The sequence below is a fragment of the Trichechus manatus genome, unplaced genomic scaffold, assembly GCF_000243295.1.
Source record: "Trichechus manatus latirostris isolate Lorelei unplaced genomic scaffold, TriManLat1.0 scaffold00147, whole genome shotgun sequence".
In the NCBI taxonomy this organism is placed as follows: Eukaryota; Metazoa; Chordata; class Mammalia; order Sirenia; family Trichechidae; genus Trichechus; species Trichechus manatus.
In genome coordinates this window covers 10,747-32,034 of record NW_004444083.1, presented here as the reverse complement: position 1 = coordinate 32,034, position 21,288 = coordinate 10,747, and the positions used below count along the sequence as shown (strand labels likewise).

Genomic DNA, 21,288 nt, shown 5'->3' with positions numbered 1-21,288 from the left:
CTGTAGTGTGTATTGGTCTTCCCTTCACCTAAGATAATTCTCGTCTACTATCCAGTTAGTGAATATCCCCCTCCCTCCCTCCCAACCCTTGTAACCATCAAAGACTGTTTTCTTCTGTGTTTAAACCTTTTCTTCAGTTCTTATAATAGTGGTCTCATACAATATTTGTCCTTTTGCGACTGACTAAATTCACTCAGCATAATGACCTGCAGATTCCTCCATGTTATGTTTCACGGCTTCATCATTGTTTTTTATTGTTGCATAGTATTCCATTGTCTGAATATACCATAAATTGTTTATCCATTCATCTGTTGATGGGCACCTAGGTTGTTTCCATCTTTTTGCTATTGTGAACAGTGCTGCAATGATCATGGGTGAGCATATATCTATTCGTGTGATGGCTCTTATTTCTCTAGGATATATTCCAAGGAGCGGGATAGCTGATTCATATGGTACTTCTATTTTTAGCTTTTTAAGGAAGCGCCAAATTGATGTCCAAAGTGTTTGTACCATTTACATTCCCATCAGCAATGTATAAGTGTTCCAGTCTCTCTACAACCTCTCCAACATTTATTATTTTGTGTTTTTTGGATTAATGCTAGCCTAGTTGGGGTGAGATGGTATCTCGCTGTAGTTTCGATTTGCATTCCTCTAATGGCTAATGATCGTGAACATTTCCGCATGTGTCTGTTAGCTACCTGAATGTCTGCTTTGGTGAAGTGTCTGTTCATATCCTTCGCCCATTTTTTTAATTGGGTTGTTTGCCTTTTTGTTGTTGAGGTGTTGTAGCATCTTGTAGATTTTAGAGATTAGACCCTGATCAGATTTGTTGTAGCCAAAAAACTTTTTCCCAGTCTGTAGGTTGTCTTTTTACTCTTTTGGTGAAGTCCTTTGATGAGCATAAGTGTTTGATTTTTAGGAGCTCCCAGTTATCTAGTTTCTCTTCTGGTGTTTATGCATGGCTATGTATGGGTTGTAATCTGTTTATGCCATGTATTAGGGCTCCTAGCATTGTCCCTATTTTTTCTTCCATGATCTTTACCATTTTCAATTTTATATTTAGGTCTTTGATCCACTTTGAGTTAGTTTTTGTGCATGGTGTGAGGTATGGGTCTTGTTTCATTTTTTTGCAAATGGATATCCAGTTATGTCAGCACCATTTGTTAAAGAGACTGTCTTTTCCCCAGTTAGTGGACTTTGGGCCTTTGTCAAATATCAGCTGCTCACAAGTGGATGAATTTATGTCTGGATTCTCCATTCTGTTCCATTGGTCTATGTATCTGTTGTTGTACCAGTACCCAGCTGTTTTGACTACCGTGGTGGTATAATAGGTTCTAAAATCAGGTAGTGTGAGGCCTCCCACTTTGTTCTTCTTCTTGAGTAGTGCTTTACTTATCCAGGGCCTCTTCTTCGTTTGTTTTTTAAATTTATTATGGTAAAATATATAGAACACAAAATTTGCCATTTTAACCATTTTTAGGTGTACAATTCAGTGACATTAATTATATTCACCAAGTTGTGCAACCATCACGATTATCTGTTTGGAAAAGTTTTCGTCACCCCCAAACAGAAACTTTGTACCCATTAAGCAATAACTCCCAATATCCCCCTCCCTCCAGCCCCTGGTATCCACTAATCAACTTTGGTCTCTATGCTTTTGCCTGTTCTAGATATTTCATATAAATGGAATCATACAGGAGCCCTGGTGGCACAGTGGTTAAGAGCTTGGCTGCTAACCAAAAAGTTGGCAGTTGGAATCCCCCAGCCGCTCCTTGGAAACGCTATGGGGCAGTTCTACTCTGTCCTGTAGGGTCGCTATCAGTCGGAATCGACTGGACAGCAATGGGTTTGTTTGGTTGTTTTGAATCATACAATATTAGTCCTTTTGTAGCTGACTTATTTCACTTGGCATAATATTTTCAAGGTTCACACGTGTCATAGCATATATCAGAATTTCATTTCTCTTTTTGTCTAATTAATACTCATTGTATGTATGTATGTTTGACATTTTGTTTATTCATTCATCTGGTAGTGGACACTTGGCTTATTTCCACCTTTTGGCAGTTTGAACCCACAAGCGTCTCCTTGGGAGAAAGATGTGCTGTCTGCTTCTGTAAAGATTTGTTGTTGTAGTTAGGTGCCGTTGAGTCGGATCCAACTCATAGTGACCCTACGAACAACAGAACGAAACACTGCCCAGTCCTGTGCCATTCTCACAGTCGTTGTTATACTTGAGCCCACTGTTGTAGCCACTGTGTCAATCCATCTCCTTGAGGGTCTTCCTCTTTTTTGCTGACCCTCTACTTTACCAAGCATGATGTCCTTCTCCAGGGACTGATCTCTCCTGACAACATGTCCAAAGTACGTAAGACATAGTCTCACCATCCTTGCTGCTAAGGAGCAAGTACTTCTTACAAGACAGATCTGTTCATTCTTTTGGCAGTCCATGGTATATTCAATATTCTTTACAGCCTTGGAAACCCTATAGGGCAGTTCTACTCTGTCCTACAGGGTCACTATGAGTCAGAATCGACTTGACAGCAATTTTTTTTTAAATGGCTAATGACATTGAACATCTTTTCATGTGCTTATTTACTATTTGTATGTCTTTTTGGAGAGATCTATTCAAGCCCATTTTTAAACTGGGTGGTTTGTCTTCTATTGTTGAGTTGTAGGAGTTTTTAAATATATTCTCTATATAATTCCTTATCAGATAGAAAGACCAAATATTTTCTCCCATTCTATAGGTTGTCTCCTCACTTTCTTGATAAACTCCTTTGATGCACAAAAGTTTTTAATTTTGATAAAGTCCAATTTATCTAGTTTTTCTTTTGTTGCTTATGCTTTTGGTGTCATCTCTAAGACACAAATCTTCTAAGAGAATCCATTGTTGAAACGAGGTCTTGAAGATTTACCCCTATGTTTTCTTCTAAGAGTTTTATGGCTTTAATTCTGATATTTAGGTCATTGATCAATTTGGAGTTAACGTTCATACCTGGTGTGAGACATGTGTCCAACTTCATTCTTTGCATGTGGAGATCCAGTTGTCCAGCATCACTTGTTGAAGAGACTATTCTTTCCTTATCGAATGGACTTGGCACCCATGTCAAAAATCAACTGGATATAGATGCATGAGTTTATGTCTGAATTCTCAATTCTATTCCATTGGTCTTTATGCCTGTTCTTTTGCCAGTACCACACTGTTTTCATAACTGTAGTTTTATAATAAATTTTAAAATGAGGAAGTGATTCCTCCAACATTGCTCTTCTTTTTCAAGATGGTTTTGGTTATTCAGGGCCCCTTACAATTTCATATAAATTTAAGACTCAGCTTTCTCATTTCTATAAAAAGTTCCTTGAGGTCAGTAAGTGGGTTAGTCTTGCTCCTTGCTCTGTGTCCAGCTCCTCCATGTCTCACACAGTTGGTACTTAAATGACTGTCACAGTTGATCTACTTATTTCATACAGACCTACCACAAACAGGCCCTGTATCTCTTCCTCGTGGCACTTGTCACAACTGTAACTAATTATCATGTTACTCCATGAAAGTCCCATTAGGTCAGAATGTAGGTCAGTCTTGCTTATTGACATATGTCCAGCTCCTCTGTGTCTCGCACAGTTTATACTTAAATCACTATTCTTCATCAAGTATTAATGCCAATAGCAGGGCCTCTGTTTACCACACAATGCATTTGTATGAATGAGAAAAAGGCATCCCTCAAAATGGTTTACCGCCAGATGTCGGACTATTGAAGCCAGATACTTTGCTGCCCTCTCCTGGAAGATTGTACTACGCATACAAATCGTTTATGTCTCAGATGTGAATGGTGCCCCCCAGAGGTGGAAGTCCAGACAACCATATGCAGCAGTCCTGAAAATAACAAATGTGTATATATCACTTTACAATTAACAGAGCACTTTGCTCTACATTTTGTATTTTAATCTTCACAATAAGTCAGTATTATTCAGCCCATTTTACTGATTCAATGAAAGGGTAAAAGACTTGCATGAGCTAAAATCTACCTAGGTGTTCTAATTCCAAGTCCCTTGTTCTTTACACCAATAAATACATAAACCCAGATACCTCCTTGTCATTTTAGGACACTCTAATATGGGCTAAACCTTCATAAGAATGAGACTGTTGTTGTTGTTAGGTGCTGTCGAGTCATTTCCAGCTCATAGCGACCCTATGTACAACAGCACTAAACACGCTCGGTCCTGAGCCATCTTCACAATTGTTGCTATGTTTGAGCCATTGTTGCAGCCACTGTGTCAATCCATCTCATTGAGGGTCTTCCTTTTTTTCACTGACCCTCTACTTTACCAAGCATGTCCAGGGACTGATCCCTCCTGACAACATGTCCAAAGTATGTGATATGTAGTCTTGCCATCCTTGCTTCTAAGGAGCGTTCTGGTTGTTCTTCTTCCAAGACAGATTTGTTTGTTCTTCTGGCAGTCCATGGTATATTCAGTATTCTTCGCCAACACCACAATACAAAGGCGTCAATTCTTCAGTCTTCCTTATTCATCGTCCAGCTTTCACACGCACACACGGCAATTGAAAACACCATGGCTTGGGTCAGGCGCACCTTAGTCTTCAAGGTGACATCTTTGCTTCTCAACACTTTAAAGAAGTCTTTTGCAGCAGACTTGCCCAGTGCAATATGTCATTTGATTTCCTGACTGCTGCTTCCATGGGTGTTGATTGTGTATCCAAGTAAAATGAAATCCTTGACAACTTCAAGCTTTTCCCCATTTATCATGATGTTGCTTATTAGTCCAGTTGTAAGGGTTTTTGTTTTCTTAATATTGAGGTGTAATTCATACTGAAGGTTGTAGTCTTGGATCTTCATCAGTAAGTGCTTCAAGTCCTCTTCACTTTCAGCAAGCAAGTTTGTGTCATCTGCATATCACAAGTTGTTAATGAGTCTTCCTCCAATCCTGATGCTGCATTCTTCTTCATGTAGTCTAGTTTCTTGGATTATTTGCTCAGCATACAGATTGAATAGGTATGGTGAAAGGATATGGAGAATGAGACTAGAGTGCAGAAATGGAAACTGATGAAGGCCCAGGGGAGGCCGGAATCCACGTAAACGCTGATCTTGGTCCCTTAGATCAGCTTCTCCTGCCTCCTTAGCACTTTTGCCCTGACTGTAACTTCTGGTTTAACATAGGGTATTCCTGTGCTGCTATCAATCATATAGATCCTGTAGTCTTGTTGAGGCATTTCTGCTAATATGGAAGGAACACAAGACTAGGCGTCCAGCAAGTAGGGATCCTAAAGGCAACTCCACTTCATATAGTTAGGTGAGTGCCAGATATTCTGTCTCCAAATTTGGGTCTGTTCCCTGTCTATAAAATGGGGATAACTGTTGCCTTCCCTTTCTTAAAGGTTGTTGTGGGGATAAATGATGCAAGGTGTGTGTTACCTTTACTATTTCATTGATTATTGATTTTCCTCCGGTCACCCATTCTGTACCCCAGCCTCTCATATGCAGATAGATCATAGGTCCCCCAGATCTTACTCCAGGCCTCCTGTCTTTTCAGGCATAATTTTCACCTCCTGTGTTTTCCCCATGTTCTGTGAGAATTCCTGGCGTTAGTCTTCCAATTCTCTAATTGGATTTTTTTCCATTTTGCTATTCATGGTCTCTATTAGGCTCTTCTTCTAATTTCCTCCATCATGCTTTTTATTTCCATGAACTTCTTTTTCTCTAGTTGATTGTTTTTCATAGGAGGATGCTCTTGTGTAATGGACATAGGAGTCCACTAATTATCTCCAAGGATAATCAATGTCTTTTTCTTTAACTTTCATCCTGTTAACTGCTTGAGATGGGGAGGGGGCCATTTTCTCCCGCTGCCCAGCTGGCTGCCCCCTCTGGGCTTTCTCAGCCCCTGGTAGTGTGTGCACACTGACTGATAGTATTCTCAGTCTGTTGCTGTTGTAGCTTGAGGGGTACTCCCTGCGAACGGCTGATGCTGGATAGCCCCAGGCAGGCCTTCCCTCCAGGGTCCTCGGACCACAGGGTCCCATCCTTAAAGGTCTGTTTGCTGAGATGAGTGGGTGAGGCTGAACCAAATGCAGGATTATTGGGAGCACCCAGAAAGCTGTCCTCATCACCTTAAGGGCAGGGTGGGTGACTTCAGAAACCCTCAGCCGCAGGCGCATCCTCACTCATGAACTGCCTGTACCCAGTAAAGGAAGCCTGGGTTGGGGATTGACGGGTGCTTGTACCCTTGATTTCCAAAGTCATCTGGCACTCCTGCATCTGCTTGGGAGCACATCCGGGCTGCCTCTGTTCATTGGAACTAACCATGGAGTGCCTGGGTGGTGGTCAAACGGTTAACGTGCTTGACTGTTACTGAAAGGTTGGAAGTTTGAGTCCACCCAGAGGCACCTTGGAAGAAAGGCCTGTTAATCTATTTTCAGAAAATCAGCCATGGAATACCCTATGGAGCATAGTTCTAGTCTGACACACATGGGGTTGCCATGAATTAGAATCAACTCAAAGGCAACTGGTTACTGGACGTTAGTCACATGGAACTGGGAAGACATTTCAATGGAGACAGAGAGCTTTAGAAGGTTCCTATGGCCATACTAACCCCGGGGGGGTTTGCAATTGTGGTCCAAAGTTACCTGTGGTTCTGCCTATCACCCCAGTTAGGAACCTACAGCCGCAAATCCCCTGCTCAATGCTGATTACAATTTATGTAATCCTTGCTAGGGAGTCGCAGAGCCATGATTACAAACCTACATAGTGTGGCTCTGTGTTCTCATCCGTTGTGCCATATCAGCATCTGGACACAAATGGTGGGGCGGCCACTCCATGCAAGAGCAACACCCCGCCCCCCCTGCCCCCCACGCCTAGCTTTGCTGCCAGCCCCTGGTGCTCCACGGCTGGGCACCTTCGGGGTTCTGCTGAGGGCAACCATCCCCTTACTTCTCAGGGGTCCCTCGCCTCCTCTCTCAGTCTGACTCCATCTGCTTCAAATCTTTCCAAAGTAATTAATGATTTCTTTGCCGTTTATATCATTCTTCCCTTTTTCCAATATTGCTCTTGCTTTTTCATATCTTTGTTTTCCTTTGGCTGTTTTAGTAAGCTCTGGAGGCAAAGAAGAGAGTTGAACCAGATGTTATACCAGACGCACTCCAGGTCTAACCTCCTCTATATCTCAACATAAGTCATGGACAACCCTTTTCCCGCTCCTCCAGGAGATGACCCCTGAGTATGTCCTTAATGAATTCTCCCACAATAAGGCTGGGGAGGAGGGCACAGCAATTGCTGATATTTATTCTAAGACCTTTTACAATGTATTCTGTTTAATCAGAACCCCAGATCCCCACTCAGATGTTCTAAGGGGTCAAATCTCTCCTTGTGCAATTTGCAGATGGGTCTAGAACTTTCCGGGGTGGTCCTTTACTCCTAGAGGAAGAAACAGGGAAGCTATAAAATGAAAAGTAACAGTAAACAATGAAGACTGACACTAGCCCCTCAGGTTGGGGATTCTAGGGCAATTATAGGTTTTGGGATGGGAATTTATGCATAATTCATGAAGTTTCTGGGAATAGGTGGGCAATTCCAGGAACCAATTAATATGTATGGGGGTGTAGTGGGAGGTGAAATATGGTGGCTATGAGGCGTGTGTGTTTTGGGGGTATGATGCATGGAGTGTATCCAAGGGCAGCTTTGCGGCTTATTGCTCACGTCCGAGTGGAAGGGGGGTGGTGGGTAGTGAAGCAGCCTTGAGCGGAGGAGCAGTAAGATGACCTTGGGCTGCTACACAGAATGCCTTATCAGGAACTCACAGACCCTGGGTATGATGGGAGGAGGGGGAAGAGTTTAACCCTGTCAGTTACAGTGCTAACCACCTCACTTACCCAAGCCTTGGTCCGAATCAGGAAGTAAGATTACAGAGGAAGATGTTTTCCTCAGGCTCTGTAAACACAAATAAATATTTTAGGTAGGCAACTTCCATCAGCACAGAGGATAAGCAGGATGTGTATGGAATGAAGGAACATTAAGTGATGGCCAATCGGCTTGCAAATTAAAACAGATTCTAATGATGATGGTTGAAAAATGTGATGTCAGTGAACTGTACATGTGAAGATTGCAGAAATGGCAAATGTTTTGTCATGTATATATTTACCTCAACAACAACACAATTAGAACACATTCACTCAAGATGCCCTGTATTTTCGATTAAAATGCTGGGTTTGATGTCGTGTGGTTGGTGGTAGTGGTTTTGTTTACTGGAGACCATTCTGTCCGAGTAGCTAATCTACCACACAATATGGAAGATTTCCTGCAAATTAACAAGAAAATGGTCCCCAGTACCATTTATATGATTATTTAAGAAATAGGTGGAGGGGAGAATTCATGAGGGAGAAAGAATGAAGACTAAGTAAAGCTAAACTGTTCCCTTCTAGTTTCAGAAGGGCCTGAAGATGAAACTGTGGGTTTTCATTCTCCTAAACTTCCTGTGACTTGTGGTGAGGCAAAGGGAGTTTTATATAAGGAGAAAATGAAACAAGGTGAGTGCTTCTGTCTCTACTCTTGGGAAGTTCTAGATGAGGAAATCACTAGGAAGGAAAAACACCTATAGCGTACTGTAATTGTTCAGGAAATGGACGCTGTGAGCTAGGCAGCAGAAAAAGAAGTCCTTCTTAAGGTGAATTCCAAACTTTGATACGTTGTAGTGTGCTTTAGCTTCCTAATGCTGCTGTAACAGAACTACCACAAAGAAGTGCTTCTTAAAAATAGCAATTTATTTTCTCACAGTTCAGGAGACTAGAAGTCCGAATTCAGGGCACTGGCTCTAGGGGAAGGCTCTCTCTGTGTTGGTTCCTTGGCGATCTTCACATGATACCTATCCTCCCCGCCATCCCACCCCGTTTGTTCTTCCTTCTCTGTTGAATCTGCCCTTTTTATAACTGTGAGATGATTAGGCTGAGGCCACACCCTACGCTGATATGGCCTCATTAACATAACAAAGAGAACCCTGTTCCCAAAGGAGATCACGTGCACAGGTATAGTGGTAGGATTCCAACACCTGTTTTGGGGGACACGGTTCAGTCCATAACAGGGTGTATCTGCAACCAGGCCACTCTTCTTCCACATGGGAGTCAAGAGGAATGCAGACTCCTACTTCACAGGGGAGTCTCTCTGGACCGACAAGGGTGGAACACCACCATCAGGGGTTTGGAGGTTTGGCATGGATTGTATGGGATGGAAGTGAGATCCTGGAATGGCCTGTCTTTATGTTCCAGGACCCTCAGAGAAGTGCATTCAGAATGAGAAGGGAACTTGGTTCACGCCAAAAGAATTTGAAGTGGCAGGAAACCGGGCAAAGTCAAAGAACTGGAAGCAGAGTGTGCTTTGCAGGGGACGGACCCTAGGACAGCTGCTAGAGGTATTGTAATGACAAAACACAGACAGGTGACGAGCTTAAATTCCAAAGGAACTTCAGTGGGCAAAAATGTGAAGAAATACCCATTAGGTTTCCATAGCATAATTTATCAAGAGCTGAAAGTTCATAGGAAAAAGGTGTGGATGATAAAGTTAGGAAGGCAGAATGGTGTTGATGGTGAACTTTGAATGCAAGCAAAATAGCTTGACTAAACCCCCAGAGGGTTTGAGGTCAGGAGAGAATTATGAAGCTTAGCCTGGTGGTATTGGGTAGGGCGGATTGGAAGGAGACTAGCTGTAGACACTGACACCTGGAACAGCTTCCTGCCCCCTTCATCCCATAAACACCTACTGGAGACCCAGCTCCATTGAGACACCCCTGTGAAGTGTTTCTGGGCCAGTTCTGTTCTTGGTCAGTCTGTCCTCTGTCCTGGGAACTCCTAGAGTGTGGACTAGTCTTTGTAATCCCAGGACTCAGCACAAAGCCTCCCAGTAATACTCACAAAATTATCATTGGGATGGAATCATAAGGAGTTGATCTAGAGAGGAAGAAATGGAAAGAGAAAGGAATCGATGTGAGGGGATTGGGAGAGAAGAACAAATCGGTCTTGGGTTTGAGTAACAATGGAAAACATTTTGTTTTCATTAAGTAAAGTCCAGAAGGAGAACTGATTGGGGGAAAGGGTTAATTTTTCTTTTAGATGCCTTGGGTTTGAGATGCCAGTGGGATATCCAGGGAGAAATACTCACTAGGAAGTGGAAAATTCCACATTCACAAAAGAGCCTCCAGAATCACCTCATTCTCTGATCCCTTCTCTCTTGCAGAAAGGACTTTTGCTCTGTCCTTCAAGAGTAAGTCTCAAGGAGCAGGAGGCGAGAGACAGCGAGGCTGACAGCGACTCCGCCATAGAGCAGGGAGTCCAGGGCACCGCGCTCGCTGGGTCCCCGGTGAGCAGCGCGCGCAAGGAAGGCGCTGAGGGCGGCGGCCCCGGTCTGGGGCGGCGGAAGGAGGCGGGCCGGGGCCGGGACCGTCCCCGGACTGGCAGCAGAGGCCTTGGCGGCTGCATCGACAACGCTGGTGGCGGCGGCTCCCCCCGGCGGGAGGCGGTCGCTTTTCCGTCGGGGAGCTCGGGGCCGGGGCCGGGGCCCAGGGCACTCCGCGCTACGGACAGCGGGAAGAGGATGGACTGCGCAGCCCTCCCCCCCGGATGGAAGAGGGAGGAAGTGATCCGAAAATCTGGGCGCAGTGCCGGCAAAAGCGATATCTACTACTTCAGTCCAAGTGGCGAGAAGTTCAGAAGCAAACTCCAGTTGGCAAGGTACCTGCGAAATACTGTGGATCTCAGCAATTTTAACTTCAGAACTGGAAAGATGGATGCCTAGTGAACTGCAAAAGACTACACAGAGACTGCGGAATGATCCTCTCAATCAGAATAAGTTTGTGTGCCCCGTTACCATCTAACTGCTCCGCGCTGCGCAACTCAACCTGCACCATGGCATGTACTTTCGAGGTGCTGCTTGCTCATAGCTGTTTCCTTTTCTTCTAATATGCTTTCACCCTTCCGCTCTATCTCATCCTCAACCAAGGCCCAACTTCTTTGTCTCTGTGAAGCCTGCTCTGCATTCTGAGGCAGAACCAATCCCTCTTCCTTTACGCTTCACTGGTGCTTTGCCATTGTATCCATGGTTGTTTGTCTGCTTCAACTAGACTGCAAGCTCCATGAGGGCAGGGACCTTGTCTTTTTATGTCTTTGTATCTCCAGTCCAAAACCTAGCACCTGGTCTGTACTTAATAAATACTTACTTTGTGTTAAAAACAAACAAACAAAAAATCTCAAGAGAGAGGTGAATAGCAGATGAATTTCTACCAGGTTCTCAGTCGCCATGTTGCAGACTTTCCACTCACCTTACAGTCCTGGAGTTTCCCAGCTCTGAGTCGCCTTCACATGCAGGCACGGCACGTTCACACCAGCCTCTTTAGCAAAGAGTCACATGTGCATGCCACAATTATTCGGATAATTGATTTGAGATGGGGAAGCAAATGACAAAAGCTAATGATTGTGTTTTAGAGAGATCAGGATGTTTGGATGACTACAAACCAAAGATGTCAGAAATAGAGTGCTCTAGTGTGAAAAGCAACACAATATTGAAAGAGACAAGAACACTATGTGAAAGGGCAGTAGGATCATTTTTCATTGTACACCACGAATTGCTCAATTCAAGTCCCTTCAGTACCAGGATGGACGCACATGTTTGAACTGAGCTTTGTTTCTGCAGAGCCTCCCTACAGGTGAAAATGACAGTCATTGATTGGCTGAACCAGGGACTCCTCCTCAACCTTCTGTGCTTGCTTGGATGCATCCTCAGGATGTAAGTCCCACTCCTGAGCTTCCGCTTACATGTGAATTTCCAGCAGAGGCAATGGTGTCTCTCTCCACATGCCATGGAGACTGGCCTGACCCCTGTTGTTGTTAGGTGCCATTGAGTCAATTCTGACTCACAGCAAGAAGGAAACATTGCCCAGTCCTGAGCCATCCTCACAATCCTTGTTATGCTTGAGCCCATTGTTGCAGCCACTGTGTCAGTCTATCTTGTTGAGGGTCTTCCTCTTTTTCTCTGACCCTCTACCAAGCATGATGTCCTCCTCCAGGGACTGATCCCTCCTGATAACGTGTCCAAAGTATGTAAGACATAGTCTTGCTATCCTTGCTTCTAAGGAACATTCTGGCTATATTTCTTCCAAGATAGATTTGTTCATTCTTTTGGCAATCCACGGTAAATTCAATATTCTTCTCCAACACTATAATTCAAAGGCATCAATTCTTCTTGGGTCTTCCTTATCCACGGTCCAGCTTTCACATGCATATGAGGTGATTGAAAACACCATGGCTTGGGTCAGGTGCACTTTAGTCCTTAAAGTGACATCTTTGCTTTTCAACACTTTAAAGAGGTCTTTTGCAGCAGATTTGCCCAATGCACTGTGTCATTTGATTTCTTGACTGCTGCTTCCATGGGCATTGACTGTGGATATAAGTTAAATGAAATCTTTGACAACGTCAATCTTTTCTCCATTTATCATGATGTTGCTTATTGGTCCGGTTGTGAGGATTTTTGTTTTCTTTATGTTGAGGTGTAATCCATACTGAAGGCTGTGGTCTTTGATCTTCATCAGTAAGTGCTTCAAGTCCTCTTCACTTTAGTAAGCAAGGTTGTGTCATCTGCATATCACAGGTTGTTAATGAGTCTTCCTCCGGTCCTGTTGCTCCATTCTTCTTCGTATAGTCCAGTTTATTGGATTATTTGCTTAACGTACAGATGGAATAAATATGGTGAAAGGATACAACCCTGACACACACCTTTCCTGACTTTAAACCACGCAGTATCTCCTTGTTGTGTTTGGATGACTGCCTCTTGATCTTTGCACAGGTTCCTCATGAGCACAATTAAGTGTTCTGGAATTCCCATTCTTCACAATGTTATCCATAATTTGTTATGATCCACACTGTCAAATGCCTTTGCATAGTCAATAAAACACAGGTAAACATCTTTCTGGTATTCTCTGCTTTCAGCCAGGATCCACCTGACATCAGCAATGATATCCCTAGTTCATGTCATCTTCTGAATCCAGCTTGAATTTCTGGCAGTCCCCTGTAGAGGTACCTCTGCAGCCACTTTTGAATAATCTTCAGCAAAATTTTACTTGCGTGTGATATTAACAATATTGTTTGATAATTTCTACATTTCATTGGATCACCTTTCTTGGGAATAGGCATAAATATGGATCTCTTCCAGTCGATTGGCCAGGTAGCTGTCTTCCAGCTTTAGCTACTCTACATTCAACGGCAAATTTCAAGGTCTCTTCTGACATCCATTTGGTCTTTTTTTTCTTTCCTGTCTTTTTAATGACCTTTTGCTTTCATCATGTATAATATTCTGGATGTCACTGCACAACTCACTGATCTTCAGTCATTAGTGTTCAATGCCTCAAATCTGTTCTTGAGATAGTCTCTAAATTCAGGTGGGATATACTCGAGGTCATATTTTGGCTTTTATGGACTTGTTTAAATTTTCTTCAGCTTCAATTGGAACTTCCTTATGAGCAGTCGGCTTCTTGCCTTGTTCTGAGTGACGACATTGAGCTTCTCCATTGTCTGTTTCTGCAGACGTAGTAGATTTGATTACTGTGTATTCCACCTGGTGAGGTTCAAATGTATAGTCGGCATTTATGTTGTTGAAAAAAGGTATTTGCCATGAATAAGTCACTGATCTTGCAAAATTCTATCATGCAATCTCCAGCATTATTTCTATCACCAAGGCCGTATTTTCCAGCTACTGATCCTACCTCTTTGTTTCCAGCTTTTACATTCCAATCACCAGTAATTATCAATGCATCTTGATTGCACGTTTGATCAATTTCAGACTGCAGAAGTTGATAAAAATCTTCAAATTCTTCATCTTTGGCATTAGTAATTGGTGCATAAATTTGAATAATAGTCATATTAACTGGTCTTCCTTGCAGGCATATGGATATTATCCTATCATGGACAGTCTTGTACTTAAGGATAGATCTTGAAATGTTCTTTTCGGCGATGAATGTGATGCCGTTCCTCTTCAATTTGTCCTTCCTGGCATAGTAGACCATAGGATTATTTGATTCAAAATGATCAATACCAGTCCATTTCAGCTTTAATGCTTAAGATATAGATCTTCAAGGGTTCCATTTCATTTCTGATGACTTCCAATTTTACTAGGTTCATACTTCGTACATTCCATGTTCCGATTATTAATGGATGTTTGCAGCTGTTTCTTCTTATTTTGAGTCATGCCACATCAGCAATTGAAGGTCCCAAAACCTTGACTCCATCCACATCACTAAGGTCCACTCTACTTTGAGGAGGCAGCTCTTCCTCAGTCATATTTTGAGAGCATTCCAATGTGAGGGGCTCATCTTCCAGCGTTATATCAGACAATGTGCCACTGTTATTCATAAGGTTTTCACTGGCCAGTTTTCTTAGAAATAAGTCGCTAGTTCCTTTTTCCTAGTCTGTCTTAGTCTGGAAGCTCTACTGAAACCTGTCCACTGTGAGTAACCCTGCTGATATACCAGTGGTATAGCTTCCCGTATCACAGCAACACTCAAGCCCCCACAGTATGACAAACTGACAGATGAATGATAGCCTTCTCTAAATAGGTCTTGTATAATGTGTTTCAATCTGAGAAAGCCCTGTTTTAATTTATATTGGGCTGTATTAACTATTTTACCTGGAGAGGAAGAGCCATGGAGTTCCATTTGATCAAGCTGATTGTAAATGCCAAATATTTAATTTTATTTTCATTTATTATTTGTGGGTGAGAGCATCCATGCCCTTATGGTATATTTTAGGGCTTTATTAGATTATAGGTTTGCTATGAGTCAGAATTGACTTGAAGGCAGTGGGTTTGGTATTAGATTACTGTGGGATATTTTGGCTGTTATTACCATGGCAAATTTAGGCAAGGTTATGGTTCTGAAGGTTAAGCTAAGGCACAACTGTTGGTCCTCTATTTTTTGTTTGGTAACTCCCCTAAGAGTAGAGGGGATACCTGATTTAAATTTAGTGGGATCCCCAGGCATAACTGTAACTTGAACCCCAGTATTGATTAATGCCATGAAGGTTTGGCAATAGGTAAGTCTCAACAGATGTTAGAGTGAATTGAGAAACTATCTTGTAGAGGCACAAAAGTCAATCAGCACTCTTGATCTTTTTGTTGTACAAATTCTTTTAGAAAATTTTGCATTTCCAGTTGGGTTAAATTGAGGACCCTTGCTTCAGATTTTTGTTTCCTCCTCCTTTATCCAGGGTTTTTTGCAGGCAAGGGGGTGATGTTACTGGATATATTCCATGGGGATGGTCTAGTTTACCCTGCCCAGATTTATAAATTTCTTCTCACCCAAGCCACCACCCAATGGGCTTATTTACTGTCAATTGCACAGGGCCTCAGTCTTTGCCGAAGCACTCTGTAGAAGGGGGCCAACGTCTGGTTGAGACACAACCAGTAATTCCAGGGTAAGATCATTCCCCTGAGCCTAGTGTCAGTCATGGCTTATCAAGACACACAATTAATTAGAGACACACAGATATGGCTGGGCTGAGACCACCTAGGCAGAATTCATATACCTGTCCCTAAATGCCAATTATTAAAACTTTTGGAATTGGTTGGTTAAATTAACAACACAAGGTCAGTATTGTTGTTCTTTGGTGCTGCTGGGTTATTTTCGACTTATAGTGACCCCATGACAGAGTAGAGCTACCCCATAGGGTTTTCTTGCGTGTAATTTTTACGGGAGCAGTTTGCTAGGTCTTTCTTCTGTGGATCCACTAGTGGGTTAAAACCACCAACCTTTTGGTTAGCAACCCCGTGCTTAATCGTTTGTGCCGCCAGAGGCTCAGTAAACTTATTGCCATCGAGTCGATTGTGACTCACAGTGATCCTACAGGACAAAGCAGAACTACCCCATGGGGGTTCCAAGGAGCAGCTGGTGGATTTCAACTGCGAACCTTTTGGTTAGCAGCCAAGCTCTTAACCACTGCATCACCAGGGCTCCAGAGGCTCAGTAGGACCTAGCAAATACAGCACAAAGCAGCCCAGCTCAAAGTGCAAGTCAGCCAGCAGGCAGCAACACAACTCAAAGAGCATGCTCACCACCGGCTGGTGGCAGAGCCAGTCAGCAGCCAAAGCAAGGGAAGAAAGACCCTTAGCAGTGATGGCCATTGCCCAGACACCTTGCTTGCTGCACAGGTAATCTTGCAGAGCCCTGTGAGAAGGCGGAATCAACCCCCATCTCAAAATTGGGTTCGGATGTCAGAACTGATGATGCTACACATGCATCAAGAGTGAATAAATAAAGAAATCTATTACTCACATATTGAGGCTTTCTGGGAACAGCAGGGCAGGCTCTCAGACCAATCTGAAAATGGCTTACGCATATGGAGGAGTGAGTAACCCCTAGGTTTACTATGGTTAGGGGATAGTGACAGAGTTAGGAGTCCCTCTTTGGGGCTGGGGCTTGCCTGGCTCCAGGGTAGGAACCACTCAAGTTCTCTTACTGATTTGCCCAGATGTGGGGCCAGAGGGGAACAGGGAAGAATGGACCAAAAGCTGTCGGTAACTATCAAAAATGGAGTCAGACTCTTTATTACAGAATGTTAACTGTTGACTTGTGTGTCCTTTATCTTTTCAGTGTGTGTTGGGAGCTGTCTTACTTTTCCTCCAGAGCATAGTAAGGCCCAGAACACTGGCCGAGCTCCGATCTCAGCCTAGGGGGCATGGGTGGGTTTCTGAGGTCTAGAAGTCTGCCTGCTGGGGCAGAGGTTTGCTTTTTCTTGATTTTCAAGAAGGCTTGTTGACGTTTGTCTGTCCATACAAAGAGGTAAGAGTCCTTCCCTCTGGTGGCTTTGTAAAGAGACTTTGTTATTAACCCAAAGTTTGGACCCAAATCCTGCAAAAACCAGCCATACCTTGAAAGCCTCAAAGTTGTCTCTGGGTGGTTGCAGTGGAGATCTGGAGGATTAGTTGTTGGTGCTCCAGCAGCAGGGCCTGCTGGCCTTGAGAAATCTGGAAACCTACTACTAAGTTACCTTTTGTTGTGAGATCTGAGACTTGGCAGCAGATACTCAACAACCAGCCTGGACTAGAAGGTTCAAAGTTAGAATTACGTTTTTATCTGAGTCCTCTTTGGTAGGACTAGTGGCAAGGACTCTTCAGGTGGGCAGACTGAAGCATCTCCGGGGCAGATGGACTTTGGCTGGGTTTCTGGTTCAGACATTCCTTCTTCCAGTGCCCCTCCCGTTTGCAATAAGCACACTGATTTCAGCCTAACAGGGGAAGGCTCTTTGACAATGCCCGGGGCAGTTGCCCCTTCAGACGGTTATGCTGGCCTGGTTTGAAAGGCCCCTGAGCCAGAGCGGCCATAAGGAAAGCTGCCTGATTTTGAATTTCTGGGTTTCTTTCTTTTCCTGGACCTCGTTTCTGTTGGTATACACTTTAAAGTCTATTTCAACTAATTGTGCTAGGCTCACACCTAGTCCCCTCGGCTTTTTGTAACTTCTTTCTAATGTCTTGTGCACTTTGCCCAATAAATACCACATTTATCATTTTTGCGTTCTCTGGGTTTTCTGGGTCTGTATCTGTGTATTGTCGGAACGCAGCAAAAATTCTTCCAAGGAAGGTAGATGGATCCTCAGTCGTTCCTTGACAGACCTCATAGATCTTTTTTAAATTTTTTGGTTTTGTAGTGCCTCCTTTCAACCACATAATAAGACAAGTCTGGAAATGGCTGAGCCTGCTCTTTCCCGGAAGATCATTAGGGTCTCAGCTAGGCCCCAAAGAAGGTATTGCTAAATCAGGAGCTTGTTGAATAGGGTTGTTGAGCTGATGGAGGTGCTCCACTTCTTCTCTGGCTTTTCCTAAGACTAATCTCCAGTCCTTAGGGCTCAAAAGAATATCCATGAGTGCCTGACAATCAGCGCAGGTAGGGCGATGGATGGCAAAGATGGAAGTAAAAAGGTGTGCCATACATTTTGGGTCCTCTTGATAAGGAGGGAGATTGTTTTTCCAATTGAACAAATCACATGTGGAGAATGGAGTGTGTACCCAGACTAACCCCGGAGTTCATTTTCCTCCTGCCCAGTAGGAACTTGTCTTAGTGGATAATGAATGCCCTGTTGCTTGTTGCCCTGTTTTGGGTAGGGAAGTCCCCTGTCCAAAAGCTGCACCACTTCGTTTGTGCAGCAGGGAAACCATTTCTGAGGTTGGCGCAGGGAAACCATTTCTGAGGTTGGCTCAGCTGGCCCAGATGGTTCCAGCAGATACAAGGGTGGGGCTGATGGTAGAGGAAGAGGGGAAAGATCATCTTCCCCTGGGGAATCAAAGACCTTTTGTCTCTTTACCTCAGTTTGAACCATAATTTCACATTGCTTTTGAATATTTTTGTTGTTATACAAAGGCATAAAGGCATCAACATACATTTTCTCATCCCATTTACCTTCCCAAGGGCAAAACAAATCTAACTGGAGAATGTATTATAATTGAGGGAACATTTTGATGCCAACGTTCCCCATCAGCCGACTGATATTGTGGCCACGCAGTGTTGCAGAAGAAGTTCATCTTATCTTTCTTCACAGGATCATAACTGAAAAAAAAATCTCAATTAGCTAGGATGCATTCTAGGGGGCTGCACTTTGGTACATCTTATGTGTTCCCCATACCTGAGCCTAGGCCAAAACCAGAAACCAGAAAAAACAGGAGTACTCGAACCACAACGACCAAGGTACAACAGGTGTTTCTCACGACCAGAGCAGTATAACCCTCAACCACCTCGACTCGGACAGAAACAGCAGTTCTCTCGGGTTCACCCTTGCCTCCTAAGTCACTCACCCCCTCAGAAGCCCTTAGGTACTTGTGACAGTGTTCACACGGTACTCACCACATTGGGATCCTTACCCAGAGTCCATTTCTCAATCTCAAAAAAGTGGGTTGCCGTGTGTCCGGGCGCAGCTCCAGCCATGAAGGTCCGTTCCACTGTTGCCTTCCAGAGAAATGAGCCAGAGCACACTGAGGGGAGGTGGTCGTGCCTAGTGGCTGGAGGTGCTCCCAGGAGCCGGGCTGCTGAAGTTAGAAGCAGAATAAAAGTCCTATCTGGGTCGCCATAATCTGTAACCCAATGAGTGTGAGTCCTGCCTGGCATGACCCCTCAAGTCAATTGAGAGACATCAGGCCTTTGAGAAAGAGAAAGTAGACTATCAAGCAATGACTTTGGAGACTAAGCCTCCAATCAAGTTCCCCGAGTCTGGGGATTCTAGGGCAGTTGTAGGGTTCAGGATAGGGACCTTATGCATAATTCATGAAGCTTCTGAGAATAAGTGGGCAATTCCAGGAACTAATTAACATGTGGGGGGGTGTAATATGGCAGCTAGGGGTGTGTTTTCTGGGGGGTATGACACATGAAGTTCGTCTGAGGACAGCTTTGTGACTTATTGTGCATGTCCCAATGGAGGGGGTGTGGATAGTGAAGTGTCCTTGGTGGAGAAGCAGTGAAGTGACCTTGGGCTGCTACACAGAATGCCTTATCGGGAACTCAGACCCTGGGTGTGATGCGAGGAGGGGGAACAGTTTAACCCTGTCGGTTATAAGTTCAGGAAGGAAAGGCCAGAAAGATCCCCCGGTCTGTAGGTGGAGTGGAGGATGAGGCAGGAAGGCTCCATTAGGAAGTCCTAGGGCCAGGGATCTGTTCTGGAAGGTGAGACCATCAATCAATCAAGAGGAATCTTTGTCCTGGCTTTTGAGATGGATGAACGTGTCCATCCCTCATGTCCTTGCCCAGGCCTTCTTGCTTGTGTCATGGAGAGTTGTGGGGAGTGGACAAGATTTCTCTCCTGAGATGTAGCTGACTCCCATCCCTCTTCACTCTTTGCTCCATCTCTTGATCCCCACCTTTTTCAGTACCTTCCATCCACAATACAGGGGATAGCATTGCACACTGTACAGAGAGATGGGGAACCCTACTCTCAACTCCCTACCTTTAAGGAGAGAGAACATCTCCTTGTGTGTATGAGGCTTACATCCAAGCGTCTGGGGGATGGCCCTACACTATCTGCCTTGTGTCGCTCCTACCTGTGGGTTTTTATCCAGGCCCTTCTCTGCCGGTAGCCCCAGTGAGTTCCTTGGAATTCCTTGGCCTCTGTCTTCCCCCCATGTGTGTCTCTGTGTCCATTCTGCTCTTTCTATAACAACTCAGAAGTGATTAGGTTTAGTACCCACCCTACTCTGATATGACTTCATTAGCATAACAAAAGAAAGCCCTTATTTACAAACAGGGTCATAGTTATAGACACAGGGGTTAGGATTTCAACACATGTTCTGCAGGTGTTGTTGTTAGGTGCTGTCAAGTCAGTTCCAACTCATAGTGACCCTGTGCACCACAGAACAGAACACTGCCCAGTCCTGGGCCATGCTCACAATCATTGTTATGCTTGAGCCTGTTGTTGCAGCCACTGTGTCAATCCATCTCGTTGAGGGTCTTCCTCTTTTTCCCTGACCCTGTACTTTACCAAACACGATGTCCTTCTCCAGGGACCGATCCCTTCTGACAGCATGTCCAAAGTATGTAAGACATAGTCTCGCCATTCTTGCTTCTAAGGAGCATTCTGGTTGTACTTCTTCCAAGACATATTTTGCAAGTGGGGAGGTACAATTCAATCCATAACCAGTTCCTTCCGGCTTTGACAGGATGTGCTTCTGGTGGCCACTTGACTGTTCTTGCCACCTGCTGCACTGCACATTGAAAGGCCAGGATTGTCCTCCAATGTGGTCAGTGAACCGACAGTGTCCATATGGCTACTTGTTAGGATACTATGCTCTGGGGGTCTCTGATCCCAGTGGGCTACATTCTCCCTCCCTCCAGTCAGACATCTTGGATGAGTGTGAGGTGTGCTGTGGAGGCAGAGAGCTGCTGTGCTGTAACACTTGCTGGAGATCCTTAGGAATGGTGACTGTCTCTGGAGCCTTGACCCTTGCTCACTTTCCATCCGACCTCCCATGACCCTGTGGAGCTGCACCTTCAGCAGGATGAAGGATTCTTCAGGAAGCCAAAAGTGTCTTTGGAAATCTGGAATCCTGGAGAAGTGGATGAGGCCTGCAGATACGCTGGTGAGTTGGCTTCGAGCCCCAAGACTTCGGTGTTCCCTTCACACGTGAGAAGAACAACCGCAAGAAGGTGGAGGAAGGGACCCAAAGGGAGCTGTCAGGATCTTGCTGAGATGATGGCAATTTAATGCCAAAACATGCTCAGAACAAAACTCAGCCTGTCCTGAGGACCTCGGCAAGCCTTCTTGGAAGGCTG

The 21,288-nt window shown here is 44.2% G+C and overlaps 1 protein-coding gene across 1 annotated transcript in view; it reads left to right on the top strand.

Moving 5' to 3' along the window:
• The window catches only part of SP110 (SP110 nuclear body protein), a 31,021-nt gene extending 20,112 nt beyond the window's left edge, over positions 1-10,909 (top strand). The window contains exons 7-9 of the mRNA XM_023740065.1: positions 8,429-8,533; positions 9,269-9,411; positions 10,233-10,909. Of these exons, the coding sequence (XP_023595833.1) occupies positions 8,429-8,533; positions 9,269-9,411; positions 10,233-10,790 (806 nt within the window). The 3' untranslated portion in view covers positions 10,791-10,909. The remainder of the gene's footprint in view (positions 1-8,428; positions 8,534-9,268; positions 9,412-10,232) is intronic.
• Positions 10,910-21,288: the final 10,379 nt, after the last annotated feature.